This window comes from Schistocerca piceifrons, chromosome 7, assembly GCF_021461385.2.
Source record: "Schistocerca piceifrons isolate TAMUIC-IGC-003096 chromosome 7, iqSchPice1.1, whole genome shotgun sequence".
Taxonomy (NCBI): domain Eukaryota; kingdom Metazoa; phylum Arthropoda; class Insecta; order Orthoptera; family Acrididae; genus Schistocerca; species Schistocerca piceifrons.
The window spans coordinates 448,422,178-448,448,498 of NC_060144.1; the positions used below are offsets into that span (position 1 = coordinate 448,422,178).

At 40.1% G+C, this 26,321-nt stretch overlaps 1 protein-coding gene across 1 annotated transcript in view; it reads right to left on the minus strand.

Moving 5' to 3' along the window:
- Window positions 1–311: 311 nt before the first annotated feature.
- LOC124805342 (ras-related protein Rab-30) overlaps window positions 312–26,321 on the minus strand; it is a 32,391-nt gene continuing 6,381 nt past the window's right edge. The window contains exons 5-6 of the mRNA XM_047265861.1: window positions 7,873–8,024; window positions 312–2,454 (exon numbers count right to left, since the gene is read on the minus strand). Coding sequence (XP_047121817.1) covers window positions 2,344–2,454; window positions 7,873–8,024 — 263 coding nt within the window. The 3' untranslated portion in view covers window positions 312–2,343. The remainder of the gene's footprint in view (window positions 2,455–7,872; window positions 8,025–26,321) is intronic.

Sequence of the window (26,321 nt, forward strand, 5' to 3'; positions counted from 1 at the left end):
AGAGCAGCAGCAAGTTGCTAAATGATTCAATTAACCATAAAACATCATCTATTTCAACAATTAAGATCACTGTCACAACGAATATAGTTTCAGTAGAGATTGTTACCTTGGAAATAGATGCATAAAATATTAAAATTTTTATGTAGCATTCCTGAACGTGACTGTGTAAATATTTCTGGTTTTATACACATATGGAGTAAAAAGTTATCAATTTATTGAGATACCTATATATTATAAAGCAAATGTGATAAGTGTTAATTTATTTTACGATTACGACAATTAAATAAAAACATATTTAATCATTGCACAAGTCAACAAAAAAACATAATTTTTATTAAACAGAAGTCTTTGGTTAAGAGCAATACAAGAAATTTAAGCATGTACAGAGTTAAAATGCATGTATACGACCTATTAAAAATTTAAGTACAAATAACACAGCAGGAAGATGACACCATCACCTTGTTTGTGGCTAGACTGATCTGAATAGTCTAAAATAGCTGCCCAAAACTACTTACATAATTAACTAAGTAACTGCATTTCCTGGAGTCAGGAACAATTACAAAATAAGAAGAGTAAATACAGAATACTGTCTCAGCAACTCAACTAAAAAATCTGTTAATACAAACATTTAAAACACAGTGATATTTTCAGATTTCTTTACATCTCAAGAAATAATACATAAATGCAGTCTAATCAAATTATCACAGATGGAGGAAACTGCAAACACTGTTTCCATTAATAAATACTCAATATAATTTTAAGAAAGTTGTATTTCTTGTGTACATAGCACAGTTGCAAAAAACCACAGCTGTAACTATATCAGGCAAGACACACAGGCTCACAGGAGGGAACAAACACATTGTCAGCTCTCTTTCACTTGTATTCTGTTGATAACAGGATAATAAACTTATCATCATATTCTCTATTTCTGGAATAGCAAATGTATTTTGTTACCATAATGGATGCTTCAGAAGAATTCTCAAAGAATGAAAGATCTCCTGTGTCACAATTATGTAGTGTGTGGGGGGCGGGGAGTGGGGTGGGGGGAGGAAGGTGGGGGGAGAGGGGGAGGTGAGGAGGTAGAGGGGGAGGGAGAGGGGGGGCGAGAGAGAGAGAGAAAGAGAGAAAGAAAGAAAGAAAGAAAGAGAGAGAGAGAGAGAGAGAGAGAGAGAGGGGAGTGGGGCCAGTTAGGGTTAGGCAGGAGAAGAAAAGAGGGTTAGATACCTAACAATATTCTATATTTTCAGTATCTCGCTACAACTCAGAAAGCATAATACTTTCATGAAACTCAAACTGCTGACAATGAAATGTAACTTACTTCCTTTATATAGGAACATGGAAAAATACTGTAAAGTATTGTGATGCAGATATATCATGGATGGTGTATTTAACTGAATATTTGTTGAGTAAGTATACTCTTTCTTTCTTTCTGAGAACTGCTAATTTACACAGATAAACCAAAAATACTGTTCATCTGCCTCACACAGGACAAGCAGTCTTTTTGTTGCTCATTGTCCGAAAGCAAAAATAAAAGGAATAACCTACTTCATTATCCTGAAAAGATTGTAGATAAAATTTGTTAACAATTAAGATGGTGTGGACAGCAATAACTGACACAACACAATTAAATTGTCGCAAAAAAAGATCCAGAAGCTAAATCTGTGAGACAGAAGAGACATAAGGGAAACAAAAGTGTACACAGTTTTTTATAAACTTCAATAAATTGCACGACAGCTGATATTACTCACACACAACTGGTATGTTCTCCTGAACACAAACATCATATCCATGAATATTTCTCTGAACTTCATGGTTTATTCACAAGAATTTATAAACTGTGACACAGATATTGTCACTGAATAATATTTTATCCAACAGAAAGCATTATGGACGTATCCCAGTATATGCTGTACAGTGCTTTTAAAATATTGTGGAATACGCATAGAAATAGATGTAACAATATTCACTGTAATCATTACGACAACAAACACAGGAACAAGCGACCATGATAAAATGAAGCTTAGGTGGAATAAATTCTATGATACTGTCAAAGCCAGGTTTTAAAGAAACAGTGTACAATCATCATCAACAATTATAAATCAACACAGGCGAGAGAGTGCACATGTAGGTAGTGATCACTGTGTGCAGAAGGCTGCTATGCTGCCAATGTAAATAACACTGACAGGAAAAAATTTACTGTTGAGGCAATATGATTACACGATGTGAAAAAATTTTCTTTACAAGCAATATCACCAATTTCAGTGGAATGACTGAGTTCAGTAGATAGGATTGGAAGCATCACTTGAAAAATAAAGCCTTCCATTCAATTTGTGCTGTTGTTCACTAGAGGCGAGAGCAACACCCACCAGTATTGTCTCCAACAGTAGTTGTGCGGCCTTCCAGTGATGGTGCACCACTTCCATCATATCTTGGCAATTCCTTACTCTTTGCTTGCTGAAAGAAAAAACGAAATGTGAACAAAATATTCTGTTACATTTCCAATACTATCAAAGCTTTATTTTAATATCATAAAGAAAATTATAACATTACAAGGAAACAGGATGATCAGCCAACACTAAAATTCAGGAATCAAAATTCTAACTACTGCTAACAGATGCATGTGAAAATGCCAGCAGGACTCCAAGTAAGCAGTTCCAATTGTGGAGCCAGTCCCGGTTACACTCGGTTTCAGCGAGTAACACTGAGTTTGGTGAGCAGCCAAGCCACAGTCATCGACCAGCCAGCATATCAACTACATATTTTTGTTTTTGGACATTGCGTATAAGTTATTTATTGACTCTCTTAGTTTCCACTAGAATCAGAAGTAACAATTTTGTTTGGAATTTGTGTATTTACATTCCGACTCTTCACAAGTTGAACTGTAAAAACTGTGGCTTAAATAAAGTTTAGATTTTACTGACATTGGTAGTTACATAGCCACCTTGGACGAACTATCAGTTCAGAGCATACATTACAGCAGTTGATGACTGCTGCCACAATTAGGGGGGGAGGCAGTGGTGAGACGGGATGAAGAAAAAAAAAAAAGAAAGATAATAATAAATAAAATAGGTTAAGAAGTGGATGGTGCTGGGATGCAAAGATGTGCTGGAGAACAAGCACTCAACCCCAGCGTTGAGAAGCTACTATTGGATAGGTGGATCAAAACAGCCTGCGGTGTAGAAAGCACTAAAAAGGAGAGGTCCCCAGGGTGGGATTGACTTTATGAAATCATCCATACAGCTGTGTATGTTGGTGTGGGGTTCCAGGCATCATATCCAACAGCCATTTGCCCTGATGGACCCTTGTTTGTGAATAACTAACAAAAAATAATTTTAGAATTTCAAGCAGTTGATGTTTTGTGGCATTACAATACCTGCTCCATTCACCACCACTGCCTACCACCATGGTATGAGGGTCTGAGGATGGAAAAGAACTCACCGAAACCGGTTACTATCAAAATAAATGTTTGTGCCTCGAGACTGTTTGTGTCCATTTTTTAAAGTACAATGTACTTGACTTCAACATCTGCTACAGAGCCTGTGCCATCTGGATTCTCTACCAAAACCAATATTGTGGAATTGTGCAGGTAGGAGCTCTCCCTACAACACATCCTTCATTCCTGTAGTCCCCTCCTCCTCCCCTTGGCCTCAATCTCAGGTAGCCCTGTCCTCCACCTGCCATCCTCTTCCTTGCTTCCAGTTCACCACTACAAAAGCCTTCTATCTCACCAGTGCACCTGTGGAGTCTTTCCCCCTTCTCTCCTCTCTGCCTTCCAGCATAGTGTCCCAGTGCTGCACCTAGCAGCCCACTACCTTGTCCCCATCACATCCCTGCATACTGCCACAAGCAGCACTAGCATCTTCCCCACCCCTACCCTGCTGTCCCTCCCACTCCCCACCTCCTCTGTATCCTCGCTACTCGCCCCAGCCAACAATCAATGCTTCTCTCAGATGCTGTCTCAGTTGTGGATTAGTGTCCGGAGATGACAATGGCTCTGTATTGTGATTGTATGGATGTGTGTGAGTTTGTTTTGTCTATGTCTGATGAAGGGTTTAGTCAAATAGTTGAATAATATCTAGCATTATTTTTCATTGTGCCTGTCTGCCTCTCCATGCCTACTCTATGTGGAGAGTAGCAATCCTTACCATATTGTCATTATTCCATTTCAGAATTTCAAATGTTTGACTCACTCTAAAAAATTGCTGTATATCTGCACTAAGTGCCTGACACTGTAAAAGTCGAATTGATAATTTGATATTTGTTGACTGCCATTTACAGTCTCATGAAGGTTGCAATAAGGTTGTAATTCTTTGCCCTCAAGGATCCATTCTTTATATTTCATGTGAAATATATCTTTTGTCAGTAAGGGCGCAGTGAGCAACAGGTAGGACACAAACTGCACAAACAAATCCAGAGCGCAAGGTGACTGAAGAGATGGCACTTAATTAAAAAGTTGTATTGTGCTACATAGAAACTATTTCATACAAAATTGATCATATATGAACAAAAAGTAAGTCTAAATTATAACATATTTTCTTTTTATTGCTGTTGACTGGTTTTGATTATCATAACCATCATCTGACTAAAATTATCAACAAAAACTGGCGACCGTCAACAGAAAGAAAAGAACCTGCAATTTGGATTGTTAATTTTTATTCTTATATCATGTAGAAATTGCTGAAGTTCCAGAACATTGCCAAAATATCTCAAAATTGCTCAAGTTTTGTGCAACCACTAAGTGAACCATATGTCCTGAACTCCCTCCATTATCAGTGCCCTTTTAGGATGGTTGATGGACAATTTATCATTGGCAGATCGAGAAAAATTTTATCATGTGCTACAGTGTGGTGGCCTATAGCCTTCTGACATACATGGTTAGTAATCGTAACTAATTTGAATACATTAATTTTATGTATTAACATTGCAAGTGGGCGCAAGGCTGACATAGCCGCTGGAATCCAACGTGAGCCAATGAATTATCAGTCAGTGGGCTTGGAATCCCATATATTCTATGTGTAAATCTTTAGAAATCATTTTACCTTTCCCTATGGCTCACTCAGGCGAAATATTCTATGAAAGCACTTTCATACTAAATTTCTCATTTACTCACTTTTTTATCATAATCTAGTGCTTTTTGACTCTATTACTTCTACATATATAAACTGAAATGTTTAAATATATTTAAATTTTGTAATTAATAGTTCAACATTGTGAGGAATAATAACAAAAAAATAAGTTGGTAGTAGTGGGAACTGAACCCAAGCAGACAAACTGGCAGTAAGTGCATTTGAACACTCAGCCACAGCTCCATTAGTACAACCGCTCATCTAAGCTCCCTCATACTCTATGCTTGCACAATACTTTACACACAATTAAAAAAACATTGATCTGTTACTGCGAGCTATGTAACACTCATTGTGCTGGAAGGGATGATGTCATATCAGAGCATGCACAATTGAAAACAGACAGCTGCGCCCCTTCTCTGAGTTGATCACAGGTTTCTAGCTATTGTGGAGAGAATACTACAAAATATGCGTTTCTCCATTTTATCTGCACGCCAGCAAGCATTCAAAGAGAAATTGTGGAATTTTAGTGTGATTTTCAGCTCGCATTCGAAGAGAAATGGGGTCATTTTAGTGCAATTTCCTACTTGCATTCAAAGAGAAATGGCGTAATTTTAGTGTAATATTTACAGTGTGCTGCAGCACATTAGCATATGAAACCCAGCCGTCACTGTTGATATCTGGAAACCTTGCAATTGTGGCTTGGTATATACCTGACAGGACTACTTAGATGACACTGTATTGAGCATTAGGTATTGCATATTTTTACTACAGCCAGGCACATCTGCTATTGTCTTAAAAATGGTTATCTATTGCGTATATGGTTGTGAAGATTTGACCTCTATTTTTACATCTTGGTACAATAATCCAAGGGAATCTATTTGAGATTAATTGGGACCCATTCCGATCAACGACACTCATCTGCTGAGGTTACTCAGAGCTTGGTCTAAATCCTGCACATCTAGCTCAATAGGATTTCATAGGGGCTAGGCAGGATTCAGAACATGTATTTGGTGTATTGTGGAACCACTCTTATGTATAATGTCTCAGAAGTGTTCCTAAAATCATTCTGGCGGATGTGATGCATTTTTTTGCTTATGGCAGATGATTTATGCAACAGGGGAACAAATGGATGCACTTGATCATACAACAGCTTCCTGTATCATTCGATGGGCAGAGATGATGACAGGCATTTCAGGATCCCCTTTTGTTCCACTTAAATAATTCCTGCACAAGAATATCTCCATACAAATGGTCCCCTGTCGACAAGCAGGCAGTGCCTGCTATTAGCATGTTGTGTCTACCATTATCTGCATTTTGGGCATATAATTCTGGCTTTCTTCCACATACACTAACCCTGTGCCCTGTGACAAGCAGAGATATATGTGTGGAACAGTGGCTTCTAAACACCACAGCAAGTTGACAGCTCTGGATGGCACACCTACCTACCAGTTGTTGTCCGGCATTGAACTAACAAGTCATTTGCTGACTGTGGTCCATCTGCTTGCTCTTACCTCTGCTATAACTGACAACATATGTTATCAATGTGTTCTTGCTCACTTTAACTGACTCCAGCTGTGACAGTTTTTCCTGAATCAAGGTACTCGCAGCACACTCACATGAAAAGACCAGAGCCTACATGATCTCGGAAGATAGTGTACCATACACTAGCACCCATGATCAAATGCACTGATCTCGTATGTCTTGCCCATATTGTGGTTGAGTATTTCATTGATGGTCATTACAATCTCTGACATCATCCCAGTCATGTGAGACATTTAACTATTCAATTGGCCATGACAACAGGAGCACACATTACCTTTCTTTCTCTCTCTCTCCCTCCTCCTCTCTTCAATACAGTAGCTATCTCCAATTCAACTTAGCTACATTATTCCCCTATTCCAACACAGTTGCTATCTCTGATTCAAATGCTTATGACTGTATATTTCGACCTGTTCACGCCTCTGGAGATTTTTCTCCATTGGGGATCTACAGAATACAATTAACATATGAAGGAATGAATGCAAAATACTTGTGCGGCAGTTTTGATCTTCAATAGCATGTGTTCCAAGAGCCATCATCAGCTACATTCACAAAACGTAATTATGAAAGATTTTTTTAATTCAACAACAGATGCAATGTTTTAAATATCAGAGGACTGGCATTTTGAACACTATATTGAACACATGGCTCTTGCAATTATTCCAGCCATGAGCAGGGCACACCTGACTTGGTTCCTCATAGGTTAGAAAGCAAAAACACAAAATTTTCCCAAACTATGTTTTATGGACAGGTTCTGTGATCGTAAAGTAATGAAGTTAATCATGTTCAAAAGCAGCTACGCATCCGACAGACTTCAAACTATTAATTTGTTTATGGTCAGCATTAATTATTTGCACTTAGATCTTTTTGCTAGTAAATGTGAAGAATTAAGCATGACTTCTGAATCATGCTTATAACTTTTCTTTCCCATTACTTATTGATAGTGTCTCCACAGAGAAAATATGTAGTCTCAAGTTTTTTTTAAGTCCCCTCTCATGTAGTCAAATGTGTACAGATAGAAAATTGGCTTAGAATGACAGCAGAAGCAAACTGCATACAATCAAAATGAGAAACAGAGGTGTAACAAATTACATACCTGCAAACTAAGGATGTTAACTAGAATTTCCATAATTTCTTTTCAAATTTGTCTTTCTATCTTAGCCAATGAAGCCCAGTGACTTCACATAGCTGCATTTCCAGTGTACTGTCTTCTACTACTACGGTTATTACTTGAACATTTTGTTTGTGTGCCAAGGAATTTACTCACCTCTATGAGCTCTGCAGCAATTTCCATAAAAAGCCTTTCAACATTATCAGCCTCTTTGGCAGATGTTTCGAGGTAGTACATGTCGTGACACCGGGCAAATTCTTCTCCTACATGGGTTGGTATTTCCCTGTCTTCACGGTCAGTTTTATTTCCTGCAATAATGTTCATAAGCAACATATTTCAGATACTGTACTGAATGTGCAATGAATTATATTGTGGAACATAAAAGCTCGAGAGAATGGCAACAATGTTTAGGGCACACATTAACACAGCAACAAGCAGCCCTGCTTGTGTTAATCAGATAACAAAGTATATGGTTTCATGAGTAAAACATTTAGGGGAAAGCAGTAAAGGTAAAAGCACTTACTGTTTAACATATAGTTCTGTAAAGGACATTAATTGAAAAATTTTGTTCTTTTGTAAGATTTACAAGTTAGAAAGAGAATGTTCAATGAGTGAAAAATTGTAAAACGACAACCACAAAAAGGTGGTGGGTTGGTCTCTGATTAAAAGATGATGAACTGGCACTAGTAATTTGTGCAGGAATTCTGACAGCATACAAAACCTTAACATCTTTTCAACAATAGTCTCATTGTGGAAGGTGGTTGCCTGGTCACACAGCTGCCCTTCATCAGAGTACTAAGTGCAATCAATTAAAATATGATTTACTGAAACTGGTACACCATAAGAGTGACATCAGTGGTGCCTCCTGCTGTGAGGTCTAACTCTGAGTCAGGGGGCTCTGCCATTCTTAACTACTTTAATGTGTTAACTACTTTAATGTGTTTTTTTGTGTGTATGTTTGTGTTTGTTTGTGTGTCTATCGACCTGCCAGCGCTTTTGTTCGGTAAGTCACCTCATCTTTGTTTTTATATATAATTTTTCCCACGTGGAATGTTTCCTTCCATTATATTAACATATTTCTATATTTATAACTGGAAGGATGTCTTCAATGGCAGAATTATTAACTTTGTTTGCCACAACTCATGTTGGATGTCATGCCACTACTTCTCCTAGAGACACAAGGTTTCTTCATGACAACAAGGTAGTAAACTGAAAGAGACAGTAAAGTTAGGATACTGTTTTTGTAGCAAGCACCCACTGCTGATAGCTAGCTCATTTCCATGGATTCCCAACAGAATGATATATCCTTCCCTTGATTTAACAGCAAATGAAGTAACATTCTGTGTGGTTTATTCCATTTTGTTTGCTGCATATATTCTTTTGGTCACACCGGATTCATACCAGCACATGTAGGATCTTACACGAGTTCTGTATCAAAGACTAAGAGAGAACTACTAAGCAACCAACATTTTCCACTTGTCTAGACTCCAGTGGTATCAATAGCTGTAAAGCTTTGGTACTCATCCCAAAATGTATAAAAGCCAGGACAGTAACTTGCTCCAATTCCGTGTTAGGACATTCAGGTTTCTCATGGATCATAGAAAGATCTCTCGCTTTTCTGCAATTTTGATAAGCTTGTGCAGTTGACAATAAAACAATAATGTCGAACTGCCAAGACTGAGGCATTAATTGAATGTTTTATTTATGTCGCCAAATGAAGAACTTCCAACAAGTGGTTAAGGTGGTTCTCTAACCTTGCAGAAACGGTTGGGTATGGTACTTTCTCAGAAGGCTCCTATTGTTATTCTAATAGCTCCATGGTGGACTTTAGGTAGTATTGTTGTGCAGAGCCATACAAACTGTAGCCACAGTCCAACTGCAGCCAACCCAAGGTTCTACAGAATAATGATAAGGAGAATCCAGTTGGCTCCCAGGGGCAGCTGTTAAGGCACTACAATATTTTTAGAATTCTTGTCATGAGATATTTCATGTTTTTCTTATAAAAATGAGGCCAGAAATTTTATTTATTTCTTAAAATAAAGTATGGTGGCTGCCAGTCTCAAAATAATTTGATTAAAAACATGATATACACATGTGCCACAATATGACCAACGACATTATGTCTTCAACTGATACACATTTAGAGTTAACACACACTCATTCACCCAGATAAAACTTGGTTTCCATCCATAATTCTAATCTTCTGAATGTTGGATGCAGTTATAGAGCTGCAATCGAGGAATACAAGATGAGCAAAAAAGTGAGAAATTACTCGCATACCAAGAGCATCATACAAGTTCCTGGCTGTAGACACTAAACTATCAATTGCTGTTGCAAAAAGGAAACACTTAAGACATTCCTTTGAGTAGTACCAATCTCCTGGATATTTTGGTTTAAGGAAGTATACTGACTCTAACCTAAAAATATTTTTAAAGGGAAGATTACAGTGTACTGAAAAGACACTCACTCACGCAGTAGCTGTAAAATTTGGTACTGGCAAGTAGTGTCGCAACCTTTCAAATGTAAAAAAATTCTCTTAAGGGTTGCCTTCACAAGAACAGCATCTTATATTCATACTTCTTGGAGCATTCATTATCATGTATACAGTGGTACCTTCAGAAAACACAGTGAAGGTGGCTAGAAGCTTTCTAGACTCAAAGTTCCATACCGACCAACCATTAATTATTTGTTCTAATGTCTTTCTTATATCGCTGAGGGGTGCTACATGGTGATTACTTGGATTATTGACTTTTTCCCTGGTTCCTTGGGGGGATTCATTATCACTTTATTCCAGGAATAAGGATACAGTTCCTCAGAACCAAATTCTGTTAAGAGTAGTAGTCCTTGAACACATGATTTAGGGGTTGAAACATGTCATACTCTCCTTTGTACAGCCTCGGGGGTGTATTTGAAATAACAAATTAGGTACACTCTAGCTTACATATACTGAAGATATAACTGTACTCTTTAGTGTTGTTGCAACTTCAGTTCAGCTGCCCTCTGTCTACTAATTCCCCCCCCCCCCCCCCTCCCTGTGCTGGAATGTGCAGTCTGCATTGCTACTGATTCTTATCTAGTGGATGGGTTTTCCTATTACGTGGCATAAGATTTCAGGTGTGGTGATCAGCCTTCCACTACCTCTTACGGGCCAATCTCCCTTTCCTCGTCATTGAATCCTGTACTCCATTGCACTCCATCTGCTGACAATCTCACAGCATTTAAAAATAAATAAAACATAAAGAAACTATATTGACAAGATTTAATTCAGTCAGTTCACCATTTTACATCATTTGCAACAATTAAGGATTCAATGAGGAGGAGAAGGGAGATTTTGACCATAGAGATAGTGGAAGACTAATTACCACACCTGAAATCTTAGACCATACAATGGCAAAACACATCCACTAAATAGTACTCATCAGCAATGCAGACTGCACATTCCAACACAGGTGGGAATTAGTAGATAGAGTGCAGCTGAACTGGACATCACTGAAGAGTACAATTATACCTTTAGTACATATAAGCTAGACTGTACCTTATTTTGTTGTTGGAAATACTGCACCAAGGCTATATGAAGCACATGACATGTTTCAACCCCTAAATCTTATCTCCAAGGACTACTTCTCAGTTTTTAAGAGAATTTAGTTCTGAGGAATTATAGCCTGATTCATGGAGGAAAGTGATAATCAACACCCTCCTGAAACCAGGGAAAAAGTCACAAATCCAAGAATCACAATGCAGCACCTCCTGTTATACAAATCTACAGTTTTATTCTGATCTTGATGAAATTTTGCATATTTTACCTTCAAGTTAACTGGAAGATCACTGACTATGTAAGATTTTGTAATCTAACATGAAACATTTATTTATGTAAAATATAAAGGGGAAAGGAAATCTCTAAAAGTTCTTGGACAATTTACTTCAAATTTCTACACAATCCCCTCTTGGGTGGATACAGGTTATATACTTTTTAATGTACACAATACACTCATATATCTATAATATATATAAAGGAGAAACACTGTTACCAGACATCTTCAAAAGTACTTGACAAATTTAATTAAAAGTTCTTGGCTGATTTGCTTCACGTACATTCGGATGAAACAATGAAGAAAATTGATGAAAAATCAAATGCCTAACAATCAGAATATATTGTGGCAAACTGCCTGTAATTCCTATTGTGAACATAAATTATAGTGGAGATTGGAGATTGTACCATGAGACATCATTTGATTGCAGAATGAGCAAAAACTTGAAAACTTGACAGAAACATTACTGAAAACTCTTATTTATTGATTATTTGCCACTGTTAAATACGATATATACCCTAGAAGGTATTTTAGTCCATGTTCCACAGTTATTTTTATTATCAAAATCCTAAATGCCACACAACAGATCGAACAGAACTTGAGATTTCTTGAACTGTGACATAAACTGTTCAAACAGTTCAAGTCATGTGCAAACACAGCCTTGCTTGAACAATATAATACAAATTCTACAAAAACAAAATGAGATACTTATCACAAAATGTAACAACAGCTGGCACAACTAATCATCTTTTCATACAACACATTTTTCGAGTCAAAATACTGTCTGCAGAAAATCAGTTTTATTGAAGTGAAACGAATATGTATTTTACAGTTAGATTTTAAGTGCATTATGTATTACTGATGTATTACTTTAATTTGTAATTTAAAAAAAGAATCAAAGCATAATGTATGTTGCAATTGTTATTGCCAAACTTTTGGTTTGAAATTGGTGTATATTTCCAAATATCAGAGCCAGAAGCCCAGAGCCTGATTCTTATGAATGCCATAGGTGAAGATGTATTGATTTGTCACATTCTGTTGACAACCAGTGATCCAAATAAGCAGTTCCAATGTGGCATACATTGACTATGAGTATAAATAAGGCACAGGGCCAGTCACTTTGTGTGGCAGATATTAAATATACCAGACAATGCTGGGAACTGCAGCTAGTCAGTCAGCTGTTGGTAAATTCTGTAGAATTTCTGAAAGTTATTCAATAGTGCACTAAATCATCAGTTAACAATAATGTTAAACAAAAAGGGATGATTCCCCTATTCTCATCTTTCAATATGGTCCCCAGCAACAACTGGCTAGGTGCTGACCTTTGATAACTTTAACCAATAATTTCCCACCAGCAACACTTCATGTCATTTGAATGGTACTGGTATATTACAAAATAGGTGAGGCAGACTACATGTCCAAAGATTCATGGTACAGCTTTCAGATAATCACATAATTTTTCTCTGTCACTTGTTTTTCATGTCGCAATGATTTTTATATGTGAAAAATGTCTAGTTGCACTTTGGTTAGTAGTCAACATCAATCTGACTTGGCATGTCAGTTCAATGGTTGGTGTACTGCAAGGACTACCTTATCTAGTAGAACCATATCTATTAAGGACCTGTGATATTTAAACCATTCTTCAAGGTGCAGACTAAAAAAAAAAAAAAAAAAAAAAAAAAATCACAAAAGAGAGGAGGTAGAGGTGGTTGCTGATGTATAGGTAGCAGATCAGCTTGTCTGATGTAAGAGTTAAAGCAATAGATGGTACACATTTCTGTAACACATATTTCTTTTAGTTTTATTTAAATGGCAGTCTGAGGAAAACATTGTGGCATATAAAACAAGTGATGGAGAAAAATTATATGATTGTCTGAAAGCTGAACCATGAATCTTTGGACATGTAGTCTGCTTCTGATTCACTGGGCAATGCCTATTTCCTAATATACCAGTACCATTCAAATGACATGACGTGTTGCTGGTGGGAAATATTAGTTAAAGTGATCAAAGGACAGCATCTTGCCACTTGTTGTTGGGAACTTTATTGAAAGATGAGAATAGGGGAGTGATCCCTTTCTGTTTAACTTTATTGTTAGCTGATGATTTGGTGCACTGCTGAATAACTATCAGAAATCCTGCGACTTTATCAACAGGTGAGTCCCTCTTGACATGAGAATTGACTGCAGTACTGGAATTAGGTGTGCTGAAGGTGCCATTTTGTCTCTTTGTAGTTTTATACAGGAAGTCATGGGTGATGGGATCTATGTTCTAATATATAAATTGGCAAACACTTCATCATTATGGGCTGTTCGTGACTGTTTAGGCTACAATCAAATCTCTAACAAGAAACTGATTTTATTCACAATTGCTTAGTTTTCAATTTGAGTCCAATGTATCTTGGAAACTACAGGTAGGAATATCAACAATTTAGAAAGAGGTAGATTGCTACTTACCGTAAAGAAGGCATGTTAAGTTGCAGAAAGGCACAATGAAAATACACTTACACATAGCTTTTGGCCACTGCCTTCATCAGCAAAAGAGAAACACATACCATTCATTGCACACAAGCATGAACTCCTTATGCGCACACGAACGCCAACTCTGACGGCTCGGGCCTGAATATAACTATCGTGTGGGATAGAAGCAGCAATCTGGAGGGGTTGGGGGGACGAGAGAGCTGTCTGGAGGAGTGTGCAGGGACTAGAAAGCTAACAGGTGAAGTGTTAGGAGGTTGTGGGGCAGAGAGGTGGGGAAAAAAGAAGTAAAAAAGGAGACGAGCAGGGAGGAAAGCTGGTGGGTGCATTGGCAGAGAGTGGTAAACAAAGAGGTTGGGAGATGGGAATGGGGAGGAGAACAGAGAAGGTGGAAACTGTTGGGTGGATGGTGTGGGGACAGTATATTACTGTAGGTTGAGGCCAGGATAATTCTGGGAGCGGAGAATGTGTTGTGATGATAACTCACATCTCTGTAGTTCAGAAAAGCCAGTGGTGGAGGGGAGGATTCAGATGGCTCAGGTTGTGAAGCAGCCACTAAAATCAAGCACGTTATGTTCAGCTGCATGTTGTGCCACAGGGTGGTCTACCTTACTCTTGTCATAGTTCGAATGGCATCCTGGTGCACAGCTGGTTGGTAGTCATACCAAAATAAAAAGTTGTGCAATGATTGCAGCAGGGCTGGTAAATGACATGGCTGCTTCCACAGGTGGCCCAGCCCCTGATCGGGTAGGATAAACCTGTGACAGGAATGGAATAGGAAGTGCTGGGTGGGTGGATTGGATAGTTCTTGGACCTGGGTCTTCCACAGGGATATGATTTTTCTGGCAAGGGGCTGGGATTGGGAATGGCATATGTGGACAATGATGTTGTGGAGGTTGGGTGGGTGGTGCAACAGTACTTTAGGAGGGGTGGGAAGGATCTTGGGTAGCATGTCCCTCATTTCAGGGCATGATGATAGGTAATCAAAGCTCTGGCAAAGTATGTGGTTCAGCTGTTCCAGTACAGGTACTGGGTGATGAAGGGGGGCAACCCTTTTGTGGCTAAGTATTGGCATTGGTGGAAGGATACGGGGTGTGAGGGGAAATTGCATGGGAAATCTATTTGCAAACTAGGCATGCTGGGTTGAAGATGACCAGATGAAGTGGATGAATTCAAAAAATTACATAAGTAATGTAAAATTATGTCCGAAAAATTTTGCAAAAATATACCCAAATACGTGTGAAAATTCACGAAAAGGATAAAATGAGTGCAAAAGGGGGAAACATCATGAAATCTGAGGGAGAATAGGTTGGCATAGGATGGTGCCACTAATTCCACCTCATCCAGCCACATTTGCCATCCCTCTTCTTCACACTTATCCACCCTCAGACCTGCTACCTGCAGTAATATCTGATAAGTCTGAGGGTGAATAAGTGTGAAGAAGAGGGACAGCAGATGTGACTGGATAAGGTGGAATTAGTGGCACCATCCTATGCCAACCTATTCATGGGCCACCTAGAGGAATCCTTCCTAAAAGCCCAGAATCCTAAGCTCCTCACCTGGTTCAGATTCACTGATGACAGCTTTGCTATCTGGATCGAAGGTGAGGACACCCTATTCACATTCCTCCAGAACCTCAACAACTTCTCCCACATTTGCTTCATCTAGTCCTACTCAACCCAACGAGCCACCTTCCTGGATGTTGACCTCCACCACAAAGATGGCTATATTAGTACCTCTGTCCATATCAAACCTACTAACCACCAGCAATACCTCCACTTCGACAGCTGCCACCCGTTCCATACGAAGAAGTCCCTTCCATACAGCCTAGCCACCCATAGTCATCGCATCTGCTGTAACGACAAGCCCCTCTTGAAATATACCGAGGGTCTCACTGAAGCCTTTACTGACCATAATTATCCTCCCAACCCTGTACAAAATCATGTATCCTGTGCCATATCTCTCCAGTCTCCCACCATCTCCCAAAGTCCCACTGTCCGGCCACAGAAGAGCATTCCCCTCATAACTCAGTACCACCCAGGACTGAAGCAACTGAATTACATTCTCCGCCATGAAATTAGAAATGTCCTGCCTGCTATCCTTCTCACCCCTGCCACAGTGGTATTCCTTTGTCCACCTACACAGTAAATTTGTCCATTCTTACACAACCCCTGCTCCCAATCCCTTACCACATGGCTCGTACCCCTGTAATAGACCTAAATGCAAGACCTGTCCCATACATCCTCCCACCACCGCCTACTCCAGTCTGGTCACTAACATCACCTATCCCATCAAAGGCAAGGCTACCTGTGAAATCAATCATGTGATCTACAAGCTAATCTCCAACCACTGTGCTGCATTCTATGTAGGCATAACAACCAACATGCTATCTGTCCACATGAATGGCCACCGACAAACTGTGGCCAAGAAACAGGTGGACCACCCTGTTGCTGAACATGCTGCCTAACATGATATCCTTCATTTCAATGATTGCTTCACAGCCTATGCCATATGGATCCTTCCCACTAACACCAGCTCTTCTGAATTGTGCAGATGGGAACTGTCCCTGCAATGTATGCTACGTTCCTGTAACTCTCCTGGCCTCTCCTCACCCATTCAGCCCCTTCCCTGTTCCCATTCCAGCACTAAACAGCCATCATTTCACCATCACACCCAGTATTTTTATTTCTCTCCTTTTCTGGTACTCCCCCCCCCCCCCCCCACCTCTCCTGTGCAGTCCGTCTAACCTGCAGCACTTCACTGTCCAATAGCCCCACCATACTACCCCTCTCCCTCACCACCCTTGCCTCCTCTTACCCCCCCCCCCCCCCAGTCGCCACTCCATCATGCACTGGTGCTGCTGCTCACAGTGTGGTTTCAGTTGCCTGAGACTGCAGTCATATGTGTGAGTTATGTTTGCGTGAGTGTGTGTGTGTGTGTGTGTGTGTGTGTGTGTGTGTGTGTGTGTGTGTGAGAGAGAGAGATCTATTGTTGACAAAGGCCTTGATGGCCGAAAGCTTTGATTGTGAGAGTCTTTTTGTTGTGCCTATCTGTGATTCAGCATCTCCACTGTATGGTGAGTAGCAACATTCCTTTTCATAATATTGGTACATAATTTAATATATTTCTAATTATGATACACTTCCTCCAAATGATGTTTCATACCAAACAATGTAGTTATTGTACAGTAATTGTCAAGCATTTCAATAGCATGTTTGAATAAACAAAAATGGTAGATGTTTACTCTGTCTGGACTTGTTCTGGTAATCTGCATTGAATCGAGCCATAAATTTCTATCTACCCTTACCTGAATATCTCAGCTGAAATGGTTTTCCTTTGAATTTCTAAATGCTTCATATTTCCTAAATTTTGTTGTTTCTGTCAGTTACAAAAGGAAAATTTGAGAAAAATAAACTTTTTCATTTCATTTGAACTTAATAAGACTTATTGGGCAGTTTGATGGTGTCATACAAGGGAACCAAAGCAACTTAAACTATTCTAAAAACTTGGACTCCACTCAACAAGCAATATGTCAGACTGAAATAAGTAAATTTTGTAGTTTTTTTTTAAGTTGATGTTCGCATTTTGACAACTCGTTTCTGATGTATTATGTTCATATTTAATTTTTATGTAATATTTGGATTGAGACAGAAGCAAAGTTTGATATACAGTTGTTTTCCCTGTAAACTTCTTTATTACCCTGCACTTTAATGGCCTGTCAGTTAAAATGGTCACATCTAGAAGTCTGTGCAGTATTAACTACTTTACGAACAACAGCTTGTGCCAATGCGGATACTCACAATAATAATTATATTGTGGTTAAAAAGTACAGGTCAGTGTCAGTATTATAATTTTTGTCTATTCTCATTAAATGTGACTGATTATTATTATCATCATTGTTACTGTTGTTCTGTCACTATTATTATTACCCAACTGGGATAGGGTGCCTCTATAATGGTTTGAATGCACAGTGCTGTAGTGATTTGAGAATTTCAGTGTAAATTCTAGAACCACTCAGCCTTCTACCATATTGAACACACGATATTCTAGAAACGAGTGTGGGATGGTAAAATCCTACCTACTGCATGTCACATGCTTGTGTGTGCAGGCTTAAAATCAGCAACAAATTTAGAGACTTCCTAGTGTGGGAAAGTATCCGACAAATGTTAATATCCCATTATAACCCGTCATCAAATCCACGTGAATGGGTAATGAAGGAAATTGGGAAATCATGTCTTATATACTGCCACGAAAAACATACTTTGTGGGAAATGAAAATTAAGGACTTTGAACTTATCCTAAATGAATTACCCCATTTATCGACTGGGTTGACACCTTTAGATGTTATAGGCAAACATTTTGTTGTTGTTGTTGTGGTCTTCAGTCCTGAGACTGGTTTGATGCAGCTCTCCATGCTATTCTATCCTGTGCAAGCTTCTTCATCTCCCAGTACCTACTGCAACCTACATCCTTCTGAATCTGCTTAGTGTATTCATCTCTTGGTCTCCCCCTACGATTTTTACCCTCCACGCTGCCCTCCAATACTAAATTGGTGATCCCTTGATGCCTCTGAACATGTCCTACCAACCGATCCCTTTTTCTGGTCAAGTTGTGCCACAAACTCCTCTTCTCCCCAATCCTATTCAGTACCTCCTCATTAGTTATGTGATCTACCCATCTAATCTTCAGCATTCTTCTGTAGCACCACATTTCGAAAGCTTCTATTCTCTTCTTGTCCAAACTATTTACCGTCCATGTTTCACTTCCATACATGGCTACACTCCATACAAATACTTTCAGAAATGACTTCCTCACACTTAAATCTATACTCGATGTTAACAAATTTCTCTTCTTCAGAAACGCTTTCCTTGCCATTGCCAGTCTACATTTTATATCCTCTCTACTTCGACCATCATCAGTTATTTTGCTCCCCAAATAGCGAAACTCCTTTACTACTTTAAGTGTCTCATTTCCTAATCTAATACCCTCAACATCACCCGACTTAATTCAACTACATTCCATTATCCTCGTTTTGCCTTTGTTGATGTTCATCTTATATCCTCCCTTCAAGACGCCATCCATTCCGTTCAACTGCTCTTCCAAGTCCTTTGCTGTCTCTGACAGAATTACAATGTCATCGGCGAACCTCAAAGTTTTTATTTCTTCTCCATGGATTTTAATACCTACTCCAAATTTTTCTTTTGTTTCCTTTACTGCTTGCTCAATATACAGATTGAATAACATCGGGGAGAGGCTACAACCCTGTCTTACTCCCTTCCCAACCACTGCTTCCCTTTCATGTCCCTCGACTCTTATAACTGCCATCTGGTTTCTGTACAAATTGTAAATAGCCTTTCGCTCCCTGTATTTTACCCCTGCCACCTTTAGAATTTGAAAGAGAGTATTCCAATCAACATTGTCAAAAGCTTTCTCTAAGTCTACAAATGCTAGAAACGTAGGTTTGCCTTTCCTTAATCTTTCTTCTAAGATAAGTCGTAAGGTCAGTATTGCCTCACGTGTTCCAGTATTTCTACGGAATCCAAACTGATCTTCCTCGAGGTCGGCTTCTACTAGTTTTTCCATTCGTCTGTAAAGAATTCGTGTTAGTATTTTGCAGCTGTGGCTTATTAAACTGATTGTTCGGTAATTCTCACATCTGTCAACACCTGCTTTCTTTGGGATTGGAATTATTATATTCTTCTTGATGTCTGAGGGTATTTCGCCTGTTTCATACATCTTGCTCACCAGATGGTAGAGTTTTGTCAGGACTGGCTCTCCCAAGGCCGTCAGTAGTTCCAATGGAATGTTGTCTACTCCGGGGGCCTTGTTTCGACTCAGGTCTTTCAGTGCTCTGTCAAACTCTTCACGCAGTATCGTATCTCCCATTTCATCTTCATCTACATCCTCTTCCATTTCCATAATATTGTCCTCAAGTACATCGCCCTTGTAGGAGAACCTTTAATTAAGTATTTTAATTGGCATGAACAACATAATGTCAATTACGAAGTAAATCAGGAAATAATTTCTAAAAATTTGATTGAAAAGGCGCAACAAAGAAAAAGTAAGCATAATGAAAAGGCTGTGGAATCTCAGTACCAAGCCGATGATCTGGTTCTCATAAAACAACATCTTGGTAGCTCGACTCTAAAGAAAGAGACTCATAAGTTTTTTCAAAAATATGAGGGACCATACCGGGTACAAACGGTGGTCCATCCTAAGACGTTCTTTTTAGTAGATCCCACAACTGGATTAGAAAAGGGGAAACACAATGTAAAGGATGTAAAACTGTATATCCCACAGGGATGTTAACATTCCTGAGTTAATGGGCAGAGTGACGACCGTTGGATCCTTAGTTGTTTTCGGTGTTTCTTCCAAAATAGTTTTCCTGCATCAAATTCCTTTAAAATCTAAAACTACCCTATAATCTTTAGGCTTTTTTTTAAAAAAAAACGAATATGACCATAAAATAGAGGAGGAAAAAAAAGTGATGTCTAGACAAAATAAATTGAATAGACTTTTATTTTTGTGGAAGATATAATATGATGTGACTAACTGAACAATTGTTATACGGAAGTGTATAGCTCTTCTATTTTGTATAGAGTATTTTATACCTTTTATGAGATGTGATATAGATGGGACGGTTTGTAGAAATTTTGAAAGGGGTGGGTATGGTAGCTAAAAGTTTGATTTACAAGAACAGATAAATCATGACTAACACAAAACACACATCACACCTTTCAAAAAACCCTCACAAACAAGTGTACCTGGACCTCAAAGGGTAAAGGTGGGACAAGTCCATTCTGTAGGAGACAATTTAACACCAAACCTCATCTGGTGTCTCACTCAAGTACCTGAGAGGTAGGGATCCTAGGGAAGGGGGGATGGGGGGTGGAGAGGGTTTCCTGTCTTTGGGGCTATCTTCTTTCACTTCTTTGATCCTAGCAAGCACTTTTTTTCCTTTCTTACTTCTCATCTTGAGGACCGGTCTATCTTTTCCTTCTTTCCATATTCATAAACTTCACTAAAGTACTTCCTTATTTCTGTGGTTACCAATAACCTACATCTTATTTTTAGATAAGATGGGCGAAGAAACAGACTACATGAACACACATCCACATATCCACAAATACACGCTTCTACACAAACATTAAATTACATAAGACAAAGCCTGTCCCGATGTGAGAACCACCAGGTGTTGTAGGAGAAAAGGTGTGTACACAGGGAATTATGCGCACATATATAGGGAGTTATGACAGTTCATATCAAATATACATAAGAAGAGGTGCTCTTACATAATAAACAACTATAAAGTAGTAATGAGTAATGGATGAAATTGAGAGAGGCGTGAGCAAATAAAGAAAATGAAAGTAGGGGTAGAATTAGTCAGGCTGATCATTAAGCAACATCAGTGCAATAAAAACTCTGATGAATTGAAGGATAGTGGGACATAAGTAGTATATGTTGTTGTTGTGGTCTTCAGTCCTGAGACTGGTTTGATGCAGCCCTCCATGCTACTCTATCCTGTGCAAGCCTTTTCATCTCCCAGTACCTACTGCAACCCACATCCTTCTGAATCTGCTTAGTGTATTCATCTCTTGGTCTCCCTCTACGATTTTTACCCTCCACGCTGCCCTCCAATACTAAATTGGTGATCCCTTGATGCCTCAGAACATGTCCTACCAACCGATCCCTTCTTCTGGTCAAGTTGTGCCACAAACTTCTCTTCTCCCCAATCCTATTCAATACTTCCTCATTAGTTATGTGATCTACCCATCTAATCTTCAGCATTCTTCTGTAGCACCACATTTCGAAAGCTTCTATTCTCTTCTTGTCCAAACTATTTATCGTCCATGTTTCACTTCCATACATGGCTACACTCCATACGAATACTTTCAGAAATGACTTCCTGACACTTAAATCAATACTGGATGTTAACAAAATTCTCTTCTTCAGAAACGCTTTCCTTGCCATTGCCAGCCTACATTTTATATCCTCTCTACTTCGACCATCATCAGTTATTTTGCTCCCCAAATAGCAAAACTCCTTTACTACTTTAAGTGCCTCATTTCCTAATCTAATTCCCTCAGCATCACCCGACTTAATTCGACTACATTCCATTATCCTTGTTTTGCTTTTGTTGATGTTCATCTTATATCCTCCTTTCAAGACACTGTCCATTCCATTCAACTGCTCTTCCAAGTCCTTTGCTGTCTCCGACAGAATTACAATGTCATCTGCGAACCTCAAAGTTTTTATTTCTTCTCCATGAATTTTAATACCTACTCCGAATTTTTCTTTTGTTTCCTTTACTGCTTGCTCAATATACAGATTGAACAACATCGGGGAGAGGCTACAACCCTGTCTTACTCCCTTCCCAACCACTGCTTCCCTTTCATGTCCCTCGACTCTTATAACTGCCATCTGGTTTCTGTACAAATTGTAAATAGCCTTTCGCTCCCTGTATTTTACCCCTGCCACCTTTAGAATTTGAAAGAGAGTATTCCAGTCAACATTGTCAAAAGCTTTCTCTAAGTCTACAAATGCTAGAAACGTAGGTTTGCCTTTCCTTAATCTTTCTTCTAAGATAAGTCGTAAGGTCAGTATTGCCTCACGTGTTCCAGTGTTTCTACGGAATCCAAACTGATCTTCCCCGAGGTTGGCTTCTACTAGTTTTTCCATTCGTCTGTAAAGAATTCGTGTTAGTATTTTGCAGCTGTGGCTTATTAAGCTGATAGTTCGGTAATTTTCACATCTGTCAACACCTGCTTTCTTTGGGATTGGAATTATTATATTCTTCTTGAAGTCTGAGGGTATTTCGCCTGTTTCATACATCTTGCTCACCAGATGGTAGAGTTTTGTCAGGACTGGCTCTCCCACGGCCGTCAGTAGTTCCAATGGAATATTGTCTACTCCGGGGGCCTTGTTTCGACTCAGGTCTTTCAGTGCTCTGTCAAACTCTTCATGCAGTATCATATCTCCCATTTCATCTTCATCTACATCCTCTTCCATTTCCATAATATTGTCCTCAAGTACACCGCCCTTGTATAGACCCTCTATATACTCCTTCCACCTTTCTGCTTTCCCTTCATTGCTTAGAACTGGGTTTCCATCTGAGCTCTTGATATTCATACAAGTGGTTCTCTTCTCTCCAAAGGTCTCTTTAATTTTCCTGTAGGCGGTATCTATCTTACCCCTAGTGAGATAGGCCTTTACATCCTTACATTTGTCCTCTAGCCATCCCTGCTTAGCCATTTTGCACTTCCTGTCGATCTCATTTTTGAGACGTTTGTATTCCTTTTTGCCTGTTTCACTTACTGCATTTTCATACACTCCTGGAAATTGAAATAAGAACACCGTGAATTCATTGTCCCAGGAAGGGGAAACTTTATTGACACATTCCTGGGGTCAGATACATCACATGATCACACTGACAGAACCACAGGCACATAGACACAGGCAACAGAGCATGCACAGTGTCGGCACTAGTACAGTGTATATCCACCTTTCGCAGCAATGCAGGCTGCTATTCTCCCATGGAGACGATCGTAGAGATGCTGGATGTAGTCCTGTGGAACGGCTTGCCATGCCATTTCCACCTGGCGCCTCAGTTGGACCAGCGTTCGTGCTGGACGTGCAGACCGCGTGAGACGACGCTTCATCCAGTCCCAAACATGCTCAATGGGGGACAGATCCGGAGATCTTGCTGGCCTGGGTAGTTGACTTACACCTTCTAGAGCACGTTGGGTGGCACGGGATACATGCGGACGTGCATTGTCCTGTTGGAACAGCAAGTTCCCTTGCCGGTCTAGGAATGGTAGAACGATGGGTTCGATGACGGTTTGGATGTACCGTGCACTATTCAGTGTCCCCTCGACGATCACCAGTGGTGTACGGCCAGTGTAGGAGATCGCTCCCCACACCATGATGCCGGGTGTTGGCCCTGTATGCCTCGGTCGTATGCAGTCCTGATTGTGGCGCTCACCTGCACGGCGCCAAACACGCATACGACCATCATTGGCACCAAGGCAGAAGCGACTCTCATCGCTGAAGACGACACGTCTCCATTCGTCCCTCCATTCACGCCTGTCGCGACACCACTGGAGGCGGGCTGCACGATGTTGGGGCGTGAGCGGAAGACGGCCTAACGGTGTGCGGGACCGTAGCCCAGCTTCATGGAGACGGTTGCGAATGGTCCTCGCCGATACCCCAGGAGCAACAGTGTCCCTAATTTGCTGGGAAGTGGCGGTGCGGTCCCCTACGGCACTGCGTAGGATCCTACGGTCTTGGCGTGCATCCGTGCGTCGCTGCGGTCTGGTCCCAGGTCGACGGGCACGTGCACCTTCCGCCGACCACTGGCGACAACATCGATGTACTGTGGAGACCTCACGCCCAACGTGTTGAGCAATTCGGCAGTACGTCCACCCGGCCTCCCGCATGCCCACTATACGCCCTCGCTCAAAGTCCGTCAACTGCACATACGGTTCACGTCCACGCTGTCGCGGCATGCTACCAGTGTTAAAGACTGCGATGGAGCTCCGTCTGCCACGGCAAACTGGCTGACACTGACGGCGGCGGTGCACAAATGCTGCGCAGCTAGCGCCATTCGACGGCCAACACCGCGGTTCCTGGTGTGTCCGCTGTGCCGTGCGTGTGATCATTGCTTGTACAGCCCTCTCGCAGTGTCCGGAGCAAGTATGGTGGGTCTGACACACCGGTTTCAATGTGTTCTTTTTTCCATTTCCAGGAGTGTATTTTCTCCTTTCATCAATTAAATTCAATATTTCTTCTGTTACCCAAGGATTTCTACTAGCCCTCGTCTTTTTACCTACTTTATCCTCTGCTGCCTTCACTACTTCATCCCTCAAAGCTACCCATTCTTCTTCTACTGTATTTATTTCCCCCATTCCTGTCAATTGCTCCCTTATGCTCTCCCTGAATCTCTGTACCACCTCTGATTCTTTTAGTTTATCCAGGTCCCATCTCCTTAAATTCCCACCTTTTTGCAGTTTCTTCAGTTTTAATCTACAGGTCATAACCAATAGATTGTGGTCAGAGTCCACATCTGCCCCTGAAAATGTCTTACAATTTAAAACCTGGTTCCTAAATCTCTGTCTTACCATTATATAATCTATCTGATACCTTTTAGTATCTCCAGGGTTCTTCCATGTATACAACCTTCTTTCATGATTCTTAAACCAAGTGTTAGTTATGATTATGTTGTGCTCTGTGCAAAATTCGACCAGGCGGCTTCCTCTTTCATTTCTGTCCCCCAATCCATATTCACCTACTATGTTTCCTTCTCTCCCTTTTCCTACACTCGAATTCCAGTCACCCATGACTATTAAATTTTCGTCTCCCTTCACAATCTGAATAATTTCTTTTATTTCATCATACATTTCTTCAATTTCTTCGTCATCTGCAGAGCTAGTTGGCATATAAACTTGTACTACTGTAGTAGGCGTGGGCTTCGTATCTATCTTGGCCACAATAATGCGTTCACAATGCTGTTTGTAGTAGCTTACCCGCATTCCTATTTTCCTATTCATTATTAAACCTACTCCTGCATTACCCCTATTTGATTTTGTGTTTATAACCCTGTAGTCACCTGACCAGAAGTCTTGTTCCTCCTGCCACCGAACTTCACTAATTCCCACTATATCTAACTTCAACCTATCCATTTCCCTTTTTAAATTTTCTAACCTACCTGCCCGATTAAGGGATCTGACATTCCACGCTCCGATCCGTAGAACGCCAGTTTTCTTTCTCCTGATAACGACATCCTCTTGAGTAGTCCCCGCCCGGAGATCCGAATGGGGGACTATTTTACCTCCGGAATATTTTAACCAAGAGGACGCCATCATCATGTAATCATACAGTAAAGCTGCATGCCCTCGGGAAAAATTACGGCTGTAGTTTCCCCTTGCTTTCAGCCGTTCGCAGTACCAGCACAGCAAGGCCGTTTTGGTTATTGTTACAAGGCCAGATCAGTCAATCATCCAGACTGTTGCCCTTGCAACTACTGAAAAGGCTGCTGCCCCTCTTCAGGAACCACACGTTTGTCTGGCCTCTCAGCAGATACCCCTCCGTTGTGGTTGCACCTACGGTACGGCTATCTGTATCGCTGAGGCACGCAAGCCTCCCCACCAACGGCAAGGTCCATGGTTCACGGGGGGAAATATAGACATAATATCCATTGAAAGTATAGAAGTTGATAAGTAGAGGAGGACTCTAGGGAGTGGATGTATATTAAAGAATAAATGCGAAGTTTAAAATAGGTTTATAGCTTTACCAGAAGATACTTAATTATGGTATACATAGAAAT